Here is a 12,988-nt window from a genome sequence, read left to right on the forward strand (position 1 = left end):
CGGTTCCAACTTGCACAACGTGACTACAAAATATCTCAAAAGTTACCTGTAAGCTTTGTCCAAACATTTTCAAACTACTTTTGTAATACAACTTTAGGTATTTTTTTAACGTAAATAATCGATAAAATTGAAGACGGGATGATCTGTGTTCAATACCGGAGGAAAACAATGTGTAGCATGCTTTCTGGTCACGCCCCTCTAACAAACAGTACACTTCACTGGAGCCTCATTCTGAACATGGCTACTTCTTAATTTCTCAAAGAAAAAACCTCAACCAATTTCTAAAGACTGTTGACATCCAGTGGAAGCGATAGGAACTGCAGGAAGGTCCCTTAGAAATCTGGATTCCCAATGAAAACCCATTGAAAAGAGTGACCTAAAAAAAAAAAAATCTGAATGGTTTGTCCTCTGGGTTTTGCCTGCAAATAAGGTCTGTTATAGTCACAGACATGATTCAAACAGTTTTAGAAACTTCAGAGTGTTTTCTATCCAATACTAATAATAATATGCATATATTAGCATCTGGGACTGAGTAGGAGGCAGTTTACTCTGGGCACGCTTTTCATCCAAACGTGAAAATGTTGCCCCGTATCCACAATAAGTTTTAAATAGGCTGTTAGACTCCAAATTACAGACCTGGTTTGCTCCATATTTCCCTATGTCAAACCTTCTCAACCAGGATACAGTGCATTTGGAAAGTATTCAGACCGCTTGACTTTTTCCACATTTTGTTATGTTACAGCCTTATTCTAAAATGGATAAAATACATTATTTCCCTCATCAATCTACACACAACACCTAATAATGATGAAGTGAAAACAGTTTTTGAGAAATGTTTGCAGATGTATAAAAAAAAACGATGCCTTATTTACATAACTATTCAGACCCTTTGCTATGAAACTCGAAATTGAGCTCAGGAGAATCCTGTTTCCGTTATTCATCCTTGATGTTTCTACAACTTGATTGGAGTCCACCGGTAGTAAATTCAATTGATCGGACATGATTTGGAAAGGCACACACCTGTCTATATAAGGTCCCAGAGTTGACAGTTCATATCAGAGCAAAAACCAAGCCATGAGGTCGAAGGAATTGTCTGTAGAGATCCGAGATAGGATTTTGTCCAGGCACAGATCAAGGAACGGTACCAAAACATTTCTGCAGCATTGAAGGTCCCCAAGAACACAATGGTCTCCATCATTCTTAAATGGAAGAAGTTTGGAACCAACAAGACTCTTCCTAGAGCTGGCTGCCCGGCCAAATTGAGCAATCGGGGTAGAAGGGCCTTGGTCACTCTGACAGAGCTCTACAGTTCCTCTGTGGAGATGGGAGAACCTTCCAGAAGAACAACCATCTCTGCAGCACTCCATGAATCAGGCCTTTGTGGTAGAGTGGCCAGACGGAAGCCACTCCTCAGTAAAAAGCAAATGACAGCCCGCTTGGAGTTTGCCAAAAGGCACCTAAAGGACTCTCAGACCATGATAAGCAAGATTCTCTGGTCTAATGAAACCAAGATTGAACTCTTTGGCCTGAATGCCAAGTGTCACGTCTGGAAGAACCTTGGCACCATCCCTACAGTTAAGCATGGTGGTGGCTGCATCATGTTGTGGGGATGTTTTTCAGCGGCAGGGACTGGGAGACTAGTAAGTATCGAGGGAAAGATAAACAGAGAAAAGTACAGAGAGATCCTTGATGAAACCTGCTCTAGAGTACTCATGTCCTCAGCCAGGGGTGAAGGTTCACCTTCCAACAGGTCAACAACTCTAAACACACAGCCATGACAACGCAGGAGTGGCTATCTGAATGGGACAAGTTTCTGAATGTACTTGAGTGGCTCAGCCAGAGCCCGGACTTGAACCCGATCGAACATCTCTGGAGAGACCTGAAAATAGCTGTGCAGCAACACTCCCCATCCAACCTGATAGTGCTTGAGAGGATCTGCAGAGAAGAAAGGGAGAAGCCCCCCGAATACAGGTGTGCCAAAATTATAGTGTCATGCCCAAGAAGACTCAAGGCTGTAATTGCTGCTAAAAGTCCTTCAAAAAAGTATTGAGTAATGGGTCTGAATACTAATTTATATGTATTTCAGTATTTTATTTGTAATAAATTTGCAAACATTTCTAAAAACCTGTTTTTGCTCTGTCATTACTGGGTATTGTGTTTAGATTGAGGGGAAAAAAACAATGTAATACATTTTAGAATAAGGCTGTAGCGTAACAAAATTCATAATACTTTCTGAATGCACTGTATATCGTCCAGACATGTGCACATCTTACAGTATAAGCCTACTAGGCTATTTACAATTAACGTCCATGAAAATATGTTGTCATTGCTGGGGACATACTGTAAGTGTGTATGCTGTGTGGCCACTAGGCAGACAGGCACGCTCATCTCATAGAAATAGAGGACTCATCTTTATATCCGTGCCATAGAGCCCCACCGTAGAGGCGTCATAATAGCCATAAAACCAAACAGGGAAATGGTTCCAATCGTTTCTCCACCATTCATTTTTCCCATAGTGAATTTTTGAAACACTTTAAAATATGGGCTATGTTTCATGTGGGCTTACCCTGGTGTGACGTTTTGATAACCATGTAAATTTCTCTCGGACAAGGTGACTTTTATCAATATATTCGGCTCTATTTACTCTCAGATTCAAAAATGATAATTAGCATCAAAGTAGACATCAACAAGACTACAATCCCTGCAAGCTCCTGCATGTCATCTCTATCTGACACCTTTGCTAACAGGTTTTGTGTCAATTTAAAACTTGCACAAGACAGTTCACAGACTTGTGAATTTAAAGAAATGTTAATTTATTAATTACTAAATGTAGGTAACATTAGAAGCTACAATCCGCAATATTAAAGCTGATCTACCCCCTAAAAAATAAATAAAAATATAAAAATTGATAGTTAATCTAGAGAATCTTACCTTTGCCTCGATTCGGCAGGCTCGTCCAGATCATCATCATTAGCAGCTAATTAGCATTTCATTTTTGGGAGGTAAATACAAATCAAATCAAATACAGGCAAATATATTGATAAAAGTCACCTTATCCTAGAGAGATTTACATGGTTATCAAAACGTCACGCCAGGGTAAGCCTACACGAAACACAGCCCTTATTTTAAGTGTTTCTAAAATCCCTTATGGGAAAAATGAATGGTGGAAAACAGATTGGAACCATTTCCTTGTTTGACCGCTAGGTTTTATGGGTATTATGACTCATACTGTGGTACTCTATTATAGCACCTGTGACAGCATGGGCAGTGCTACTGAGGCCACCACCCATAGGAATCCCCACTCAGTTGACTACTTTGACTACTTTAAAATGGTGGAAGCCCTCAATGACAATGTTCATGCTAAAACGATTATATCCATGATGAGTACTTACACTATAGAGCTGAGACATAGAGAATGACAGCAGGGATCAGGGCTTCGTTCTGTACGTTTTTACAATCTGGAACATTCAATTGAATGGAAACGATGCTGTACTGAACGATCAGTTGAAAAATGGGGAGGTTGTGGGTTGGGAAACGCTGTCAGAATGGCCACTGCTCTTTAAATACGTCACTCATTGCTTCAAGCCATACCTTGCCACACCCATCAAACTGGAGCAAACGTACCTCATTCTGTTCAATAACTTTTTGGGGAAATGTGACGTTCAGTACAAACTGTTCCACACCGTAGTAAACATTCAAGCGATCTTAAATCACCTCTGGTCTCTGTTCGCGTGGCCATGAGGAGCTCAACGTGACACCTTGGTGCAGCCGGCAACAACAAACCGATCTACAGCATCAAGACTCATCCCTTCGCAGGTGCACGTGCACACGCACACGCAAATGGGTAGTGTGTGGACACCATGTCAATTCTGAGCCTATTGGCACATGCAAGAATACAGATCAGCGTGGAGAAAATAAAACAGGCAATGTGCCACCAAATAATTACTCCCACGTGGCATTACTGTGTTATTATTGTGTCATTATGTAATAGCCTACATACATTATTGACTGTACTATTAGGTTGGGTGGTTTGGTTTATTGGGGATTTTTGTCATGGACATAGGCCTACATATATATAGGCTTTATCTAAACCTATAACTGAAAACCTACTAAACATAATAGTGTAAACAAAAGATACATTTTTATTTTAACTTTCACACTCACACAAATTGAATAGGAGGCTACACCAGAATGGAAATGTGTGTTCTTCCCTGCAAATGACTTTCTGTGGATGTTTTCTCAATTGTAATAACATTTAGCCATAGAAGGTCTGACCTAGTTTCCTTACATTTTTTTAAAGAATAAGTTAAAAAAATATATAGTATTTTTGTTCACTCATACAGTCACAATAAAGGCCTAGTTCACATATTTGTATTTATTTGTTATTTATTTGTATTTCTAACTGTGGCTATGCACTTTCCAATTCCCACTGTCCTATAATAAGTTATAAACCTTCCTAATATAGAGTTGCACCCCCTTTTGCCCTCAGAACAGACTCAATTCATCGGGACATGGACTCTACAAGGTCGAAAGCGTTCCAGGCCCATGTTGATTCCAATGCTTCACAAAGTTTTGACAAGTCGGATGGATGTCCTTTGGGTGATGGACCATTCGTGATACACACGGAAACTGTTGAGCATGAAAAAAACAGCAGCATTGCAGTTCTTGATGCACAAACCACCTACTACCTACCATACCCTGTTCAAAGGCACTTAAATATTTTGTCTTGCCCATTCACCCTCTGAATGGCACACATAAACAATCCTTGTCTCAATTTTCTCAAGGCTTAAAAATCCTTCTTTAACCTGTCTCCTCCGTTTCATCTACACTGACTGAAATGGATTTAAAGTGACATCAATAAGGGATCAAAGCTTTAACCTGGATTCACCTGGTCAGTATATGTAATGGAAAGAGGAACCTTGGTCCTAATGTTTTGTACACTTAGTCTATAGGCCTATGTCATTATTCTGCATATGGAAGTTGTACATGAAAGTACAGTTGGCAGAATGTACAACATGCCAGTAGCCTTCATAAAGAACAAATCGATTGGGCTTTAATGTGTATGGAAGGAATTCTGCCCTACTCTCTATCTAGTAAACATGGTCGACTTGCACGTTCCGCCTAGAGTTGTTTTAAAGTCTCGTGGCGTAGCTGTAGCATGGTGGTACACGTGACACAGCCAATGATGCATAAACCCAGCCCGCTAAAATAAGAGGGAGGGCCATTCTCGTGCAGATCGCACAGAAAGGGGATGGGTTGGAAGCGCCGTCCAACACGTGAGGCTCATGTGACGGAGGTAGGTCAGCTATCCAACTGAGAGACTGTCTTGTCACAGGGTTTATTTAACACGTAGACCAAACTACTCCTCTCTCACACATTTACCCGGGAGTGGAGCTTCTAAACCATTGCTGTGCTTGGATCTCAGAGTGACACCATCACCTTGACAGTCTGCAAAGCAATAGCTTGTTGAAAGATTATTCTTTATAAAAAAATGTGTTAACTATTGAATAGAAGAACATAACAATAATAGCAAGAAGAAGAAGAAAAATATTTATTTCTTATTTGCTGAAACAGATCTGAAGAAGCCTATTTTTAAGGTTTCATTTTTTGAAGACCAATATTTGGATTTAATAAAGACGCAAAATGGAGAGGATTACAAGTGCACAACCTCCTCCTTGTATGGCAAAACACCAGTTGCTGGAGATGGCAGACATGCAAGGGTAAGTCCCCAGAAACAGCTGGTAATTTATGCATTATAACATGCAAAACAACCTGGTATTGTTGTGTAAATAAATAAATAACATTAAGCATGATTTCTTATCAATATTTTATTCGCATTGTCCTATAGAATGGATTTCCCAATGTACGTGTACAAACCCCGACGGGGGTTGAAGCGCGGGGAAGACAGTAAGGTATGCTACAGTTCTTTACTTTAAACATTTTGTTCATTTAGTTTAAAACAACATGTTCATCTTTGGTAATATATTCATTCTTATTCCATATTGAATATATGTTACACATTGACTTACAAATGTATGCATGTTTTCCCGCAGGAGTCGTACAAGTTACCCCACCGATTGATTGAGAAGAAAAGACGTGACAGAATCAATGAATGCATTGCCCAACTGAAGGATTTATTGCCAGAACATCTCAAACTTGCAGTGAGTACGACTTTAATGTGTACTGACTATGTAATAGCAATGCAAAAGGTCTAGCGCCACCTGGTTCATGTTTCATTTGTTTTTGTCGAATCGATGCCTTGATTAGTCTGACATTTAAAATTATTATTCGATTTTTTACCTCATAATTATCCCCCACGATGAAATCGGGAGGAGACTGTCGATCTGTCTCAGGCAGTCCGTTCGTTCGATCGTATGTTAAACGCGATATCTTAGACAGCACGGGGCCGATGTTGACAAAACGTGGGTGAATTATGCTCTTTGCCATAGAGATCCCGTCATTTACAAAATTAGACTGATTGAGTGGCCCAAGGCGGGAGCTATAGTAATTAACTGAAATCTGCATCATTTGTGGGGGAGGAGGTGTTTACTGTTGCCTTTTGTAAATGTGTTTTATTATGAATATTATTATTATATCAATACTTGTTCATATTATCATACTGAAAAGGTTGGCTAATTATAATTAATTGATTTAACTGCCTACACATATTGACACAAAGCCTTTAAAAACAATACATATTACATAAATAGTACATTGATCAACTATGCTTTTAAGTTATAGTTATTGCATTGTGTTTGAATGTTGGTGTGTGCGATTCCCTGCCTTCCCCCCTGTGGTGGTGTGTCCTTTGTTCAGCTGCTGAAAGTGTTACATAAGAAAGATCAACATGCTTATGGAAGGTTTTCCTGTTTTAGACTTTGGGCCATTTGGAGAAAGCTGTGGTGTTGGAACTCACCCTGAAGCATGTGAAAGCCCTGAGCACTCTCCTGGATCAGCAGCAGCAGAAAATCATTGCATTACAGAATGGCATGCAAATCAGTAAGTTTGACACCGTGAGATACACTGTTTATTATGGGCTACACCCTATTCCCCCCGATCAATAGTATTATTTATTATTGACATACCATCGAGACGGTGGTTTCATTGCCAAAACTGTAGTATTATTGAATATATCTGATATGACTTTGTTTCTCACAGGTGATCAGAGCAGTGTTAGCTCAGAGAACAGCGAGGAGATGTTCCGCCTTGGTTTCCACGTCTGTGCTAAGGAGGTCCTCCAGTACCTGGCTAACCAGGAGAGCAGCAAAGACCACCTGACCCCCTCCCACATGATCAGCCATCTCCAGAAAGTAGCATCAGAGGTGCTCCAGGGTCCACCCAGGCCCAAGCCAGAAGAGTCTACCCACAAACCCGTCGAGAGCATGGAAAAGCCTGCTGGTCATCCGCCTAAGGGCAACGAGGGTAACACCAAGAACTTTGTGTCTGTCATTCAAAGGACATACCCCCACGGACATGGGGAGCAGAGTGGCAGTGACACAGACACTGACAGCGGCTATGGAGGGGAACACGAGAAACGGGACCCCAAAGGCCAACGCACAAGCTGCTACGGCAAGGAGGGGGAGCTCAAGTATGATGTGGCTGAGAGGATGGCAGGAGGTGGCATCAAGCAGGAGGGTGATGAGCCCCAGATCAAGAGGTTAAGAGCTGACTCCTCAGAGGATGAGTCTTCCTCTGGACAGGTGGTCAGCAGCCACGGAAGCTACATGAGCTTCTCCCAACACCAGACCCCACTCTGCATGCCCTTCTACCTCATCCCCCAAATGGCTGCAGCATGGCCCATGCTGGAGAAGTGCTGGTACCAAGGGGGCATGCCCCTTTTGTACCCAGGCATGAGTGGTTCTGCAGCCAGCTTGTCTCCAGAGAAACTACCCCAAAACCTGGTAATGTCGCCCAGGCCAGGTTCCCCGGCACACCACCAGATACCTATGGATTCACCAGCTCTCTTCCAGGCTTTAAAACAAGTCCCCCCCATGAACTTGGAATCCAAAGACTGATACAATTTTGTGTTTGCACCCTGCTCTATGAATATTTGTGTTGAATGAATCGCCTGCTGGAAGGCATCCAGGGAATGGGAAAACAAAGACGAGAGCACCAGCAAGCAGCTGTTTCACCCCTCAGCCCACATTCTCCCTTTGAGAGCAAACAGCAACTGTTACAGACAAACACAGTAGCCACCGCCCTCCAAGCTAGCATCCATACACTGAGAGGAGCCTTGGAGCCAGTCAGCGCTGAAGCTCAGTCCCTTTAGAGGCTCAGATATGACCTGTTGCAAAGTTCTGAGTAACTGTAAAGAGATGGTCTACACCAGGACATGACAAAAGTGTTTCAGGGTGAGACTTACCGTGGGGATGGTTTCTCTGCACTTCTGTTTAATCTCAGAGTTAAACCCAGAATGTGATGCGCAGACAGCACAGCCCCCAGCCATTCGGACCTGCCCTTTGCACACATCGGTCTATAATGAATGTAAGAATTGTAACGAAACCCCTGTAGATGCTGCTTGAGTTTCTACGTGTTGTAAACCTGTCACTGGAGGTTGAAACTGAAACTGCAACAGACCGTCCTTTAGACTAGAACGCTACCAAATACGTCTCTGGTTTATGTTGACCAGGGTAGTCACAAAATCATTGCTCCCTCTTCACCCACCAAGTGTACCTTGCAGCTAAATTGATTTTTATTCTTTAAACAAGTCAGGATGGTGTCACAGGACCTGATCTGCGTCACTCATGATGTAAATACAGAAGTGATTTTAGTTTTGAGTTTGTAACTCACTACCATTCGTGCAAGTAGTTCTTGTGAGGTAATGTCTTGTAATTATTTTGTTTATACTACTTGTACATATCTATTTTTGATACATGACCTACAGAGTGTATTTTCATTGTGACTAGAAGGAGAGAGTTTTAGCTGGCCATTTTGCTGTATGCCAAGAGAATGTGTACATAGCATTGTGCTAGACCTGATTTGCATCATGCTCATTATTAATTTCTCGTCTGGTCAATTTCAGTCCTGATCTAAGTTTATGCTGTTGCCTTTACTTGTTTATAGCAGACAACAATTACGGCGGATGTCTAACTGTATTTGTATTAATTATTGAGTCTGTGGCAAAGAGAGGAGAGTGAATGTAACGTTAAGGCAAAATGTTAGTTTTATATAGAACGAGGTACTTGGATTTGTATTTTAGGATCTAACAGATGGTTGCTTGTTGTACATATTTTGTCTAGTATTGTTGACATACATTTTTAAAGATATTAATAAAGATGTTTTTTCCCCTGTGGAAATAAGTGTTTGGGTCGGAATCTTGGTAGAACACTTTAGCATGTTGCACATCAAAGCAACCCAAACTGGCTTCTCATCCAGTGGCGGTCAGTGCCATTTAAGATGAGGGAGGACACTTTTTTTTTTACATTCATTAGCATGGCCTTTTCTATTACAGCATATTGGATTACTGTTATTCATACTCCATTCACTCAGTTCAATGTAACATTGATAGATCAAGGCTACTACTGTACATGATACTAGAATTTTCACTATACCCATCATGAAGTTGCTACAACCTAACCTATGAATGAAAGTTTACAACGTAGTTGCACACAGGTCGAAAGAAAAATTTAAGGTGATAGACAGTGGCACATTCAATACCGCATTGCATAGTCTTACCTGCATTTAGCTCATCTAGGGTGTAATCATTAGTCTAACAGTTGCAAATGAGAGTTTCTATTGGACAAATTCAGGTATGTTTATCCCTGTTTCGTTCCGTTTGCTCCCATTTAAGAAACGTTTTTCAATAGAATCGGTGAAATGAATACACCACTGATCACACGTTAACACAGTTCACTTTCATAGCAGCCACGTTCTATTCCTTCTCGCATCTATGCGCTCTCCTCCTCTCACCTTTCCCTTTCGCTTGTGGACTTTAATGCATTAGCTGTATGTGACCAGGTGAAAAAGCCTTTCCAAAACAAACCATAACCACTACACACAGCCTACATCATTGTCACCATAATAGCTAAAGTAACGTCATAGTCAACATAGCTAATAGAACTAACGCGTTAGTAAACCCAATACAATCATGCAGTAACGTTAGTGTACAGTCAGTAAGCAGTCCAGTAAGCAGTTTAGCAGTTACACCAGTGGACCCCGGTGGCAATAAATTAATAAAATCAAAAGCTTACCTTGACTTGGAAGAGTTCTAGTGTTTGTGTTGGTTAGTCAATCATTCAAATGTATTTATAAAGCCCTTCTAACATCAGCTGATGTCACGAAGTGCTGTACAGAAACCCAGCCTAAAACCAATAACAGTAAGCAATGCAGGTGTAGAAGCACGGTGGCTAGGAAAAACTCCATAGAAAGGCCAGAACCTAGGAAGAAACCTAGAGAGGAACCAAGCTATGAGGGGTGGCCAGTCCTCTTCTGGCTGTGCCGGGTGGAGATTATAACAGAACATGGCCAAGATGTTCAAATGTTCATAGATGATAATCACAGTGGTTGTCGAGGGTGCAACAGGTCAGCACCTCAGGAGTAAATGTCAGTTGGCTTTTCATAACCGATCATTCAGAGTATCTCTACCGCTCCTGCTGTCTCTAGAAAGTTGAAAACAGCAGGTCTGGGACAGGTAGCATGTCCGGTGAACAGGTCAGGGTTCCATAGCCGCAGGCAGAACAGTTGAAACTGGAGCAGCAGCACGGCCAGGTGGACTGGGGACAGCAAGGAGTCATCAGGCCAGGTAGTCCTGAGGCATGGTCCTCGGGCTCAGGTCCTCCGAGAGAGAGAAAGAAAGAAAGAGAGAAAGAAAGAGAGAAAAAGAGAGAGAGAGAATTAGAGGGGGGCGCCAACCCGGACAGGAAGATCACGTCACAGGCAGCTAGGTAACATAGCATCCCTCTGTTTGAGCTGGGTGTTTCAGTAGGCTAAACTAGCTAGCTGGCTGCATTTGCTAGCTAAGTAAGTTAAAGTGAAAGTTTAAAAAAAGACTAAATATCTCTCACTCTCTCTCTTGCTTCTCCTTAATTTTTAAAGAAATTAATTTGTTAAAAACTGTTAAACTATTGTCTTTCTCTGTCTTTGAGTCAACTACTCACCACATTGTATGCATTGCAGTACTAGCTAGCTGTAGCTTATCCTTTTACTAGATCATTCTCTGATCCTTTGATCGGGTGGAAGTTGTCATAATTTTGTATTGAAGGCAATTTACCCAGAAGAGGACAGAAGCTAGCTGTCCTCCGGCTACACCATGGTGCTACCCTACAGAGTGCTGTTGAAGCTACTGTAGACCTTCATTGCAAAACAGTGTGTTTTAATTAATTATTTGGTGACGTGAATATATTTAGTATAGTTTTATCTAAGAAGGATAACCTTTTTAATGTTTTACTATTTTTATTTTTATGAAATTCACTGAGATGGATGGTCCTTCCCTTTCTCCTCTGAGGAGCCTCCACTGTTCTCAACATAACAACACATCCATACATAACAGTAGCTCACCCATAAGGCAGCAGTGCCAGTATAGACCTAAATGAAGAGGACATGAATTCAAGCAGTTTGCTGTAAACAACTAAACAGTATCATGTTCCAAACAACACAAAATACTTTATTATTAAGAGATGCAATATCAGACGCATAGGGTATTATATTATGACTACCTGACATTTTTTTAACATGTGGATTGATTGATAGATAAATTGTTGGATTGATTGATACATAGACAAAATAGTGGATTAGACATCTGTAGGCTAATATTCAATAATATTTTGATTGTAAGAGTGATTGTAAGTTTTATCAGTTACAGTGATAGTTCCCTGATAACGTTTTATATAGCCTATTTGTCAGAAAATAAGAGCCAACCAACAGAACCAATAGACCTATACTTATTTTAGGCCTTTACCTCACAAATCCTATAGCCTACAGTTTTTTTTACAGCATGGCTATTCCTAAAAGCAAAAAGACAGGAAACATAGCCACCCTCAAATCTCAGCGGAGCATAATGCATAGCCTATCTTCCAGCACCAAACAGCACGACAATGTGCTTTATAACAAGTGTGATGTATCTAGAACATGGGTGTTCAACTTTTTCTCGCCCAAGGACCCCCGCCCAGACAAAGCATCAACCCAGGGACCCCATTATATGTTAGCAATTTTTTTTAATCACATCTTGTCTTATCATTAGGTGAATGATAATGGCAAGAAGTAATCAACATTTTTAGATGAAAATATTTGGTAGAATGTATAGTTTTTTAAAACTCTTATTCAGCTGGTTATACAAAGGTTAGCCATGTGTTGGCAAAAATTAATGTCCAAGTCAAGAAAGCTTACTAGCAGCCTGTGACACTTGCCACCACTGGTACTCGCTGCGGGTTCTCTTTTTTTTAAATTTACAGATACTCCAGTGAGTGTAAATAGCGAGTACCTCCAGAACCCCAGCTTTAAAACCTACCCCTGATCTATATGAATGTTTTAGCCATTATTGGCTGTTGTCTATTAGACTTGTTGTCGAATTAAATTGGCAGCATGACCTTACAGTGCACATATACTGTAGTTGTCAATCTGAATAGTGAAATAGGCTACCTGTTTAACATACCTGTTTACCGGTACCACCATAAACGACTGTCCCACCTTAAAAGGACTGTACTGTAGACTATCCCAAAATCCCCTGCTATGGAAATAGCGCCGCCGCGCTGTGGACATAAGTCATGCAACTGCTGGTCAACCGTGTGCCACAAACTCTACATGGGCGTGGCAGCAAGAAATATGTACCTTCCATGGCCTAGTAGCCTGAAATGGTAAATTCAACATTTATCATATTAACATTATTCAATATACTGTATATAGTCTGTAATTATTTATTTGACAGGGACAGTGCACATCAATTAACATTTCAGTAGTTGGGCAGATTTATAAAAGCGTTTAGCATCATAAACATTTCACATAAAATACATATACATATAAAATACAATAAATACAAACAACCAAAATCAGT

General features: G+C 40.8%; 1 protein-coding gene across 1 annotated transcript; it reads left to right on the forward strand.

Moving 5' to 3' along the window:
* Window positions 1-5,274: 5,274 nt before the first annotated feature.
* Window positions 5,275-9,296, forward strand: bhlhe40 (basic helix-loop-helix family, member e40). The gene is made up of 5 exons (XM_071335129.1): window positions 5,275-5,720; window positions 5,849-5,912; window positions 6,054-6,161; window positions 6,876-6,999; window positions 7,159-9,296. The coding sequence occupies exons 1-5, from the start codon at window positions 5,644-5,646 to the stop codon at window positions 8,013-8,015; spliced, it is 1,230 nt and encodes a 409-aa protein (XP_071191230.1). The 5' UTR covers window positions 5,275-5,643; the 3' UTR covers window positions 8,016-9,296.
* Window positions 9,297-12,988: the final 3,692 nt, after the last annotated feature.

The sequence above is a fragment of the Salvelinus alpinus genome, chromosome 12 (genome assembly GCF_045679555.1).
Source record: "Salvelinus alpinus chromosome 12, SLU_Salpinus.1, whole genome shotgun sequence".
Lineage (NCBI taxonomy): Eukaryota > Metazoa > Chordata > Actinopteri > Salmoniformes > Salmonidae > Salvelinus > Salvelinus alpinus.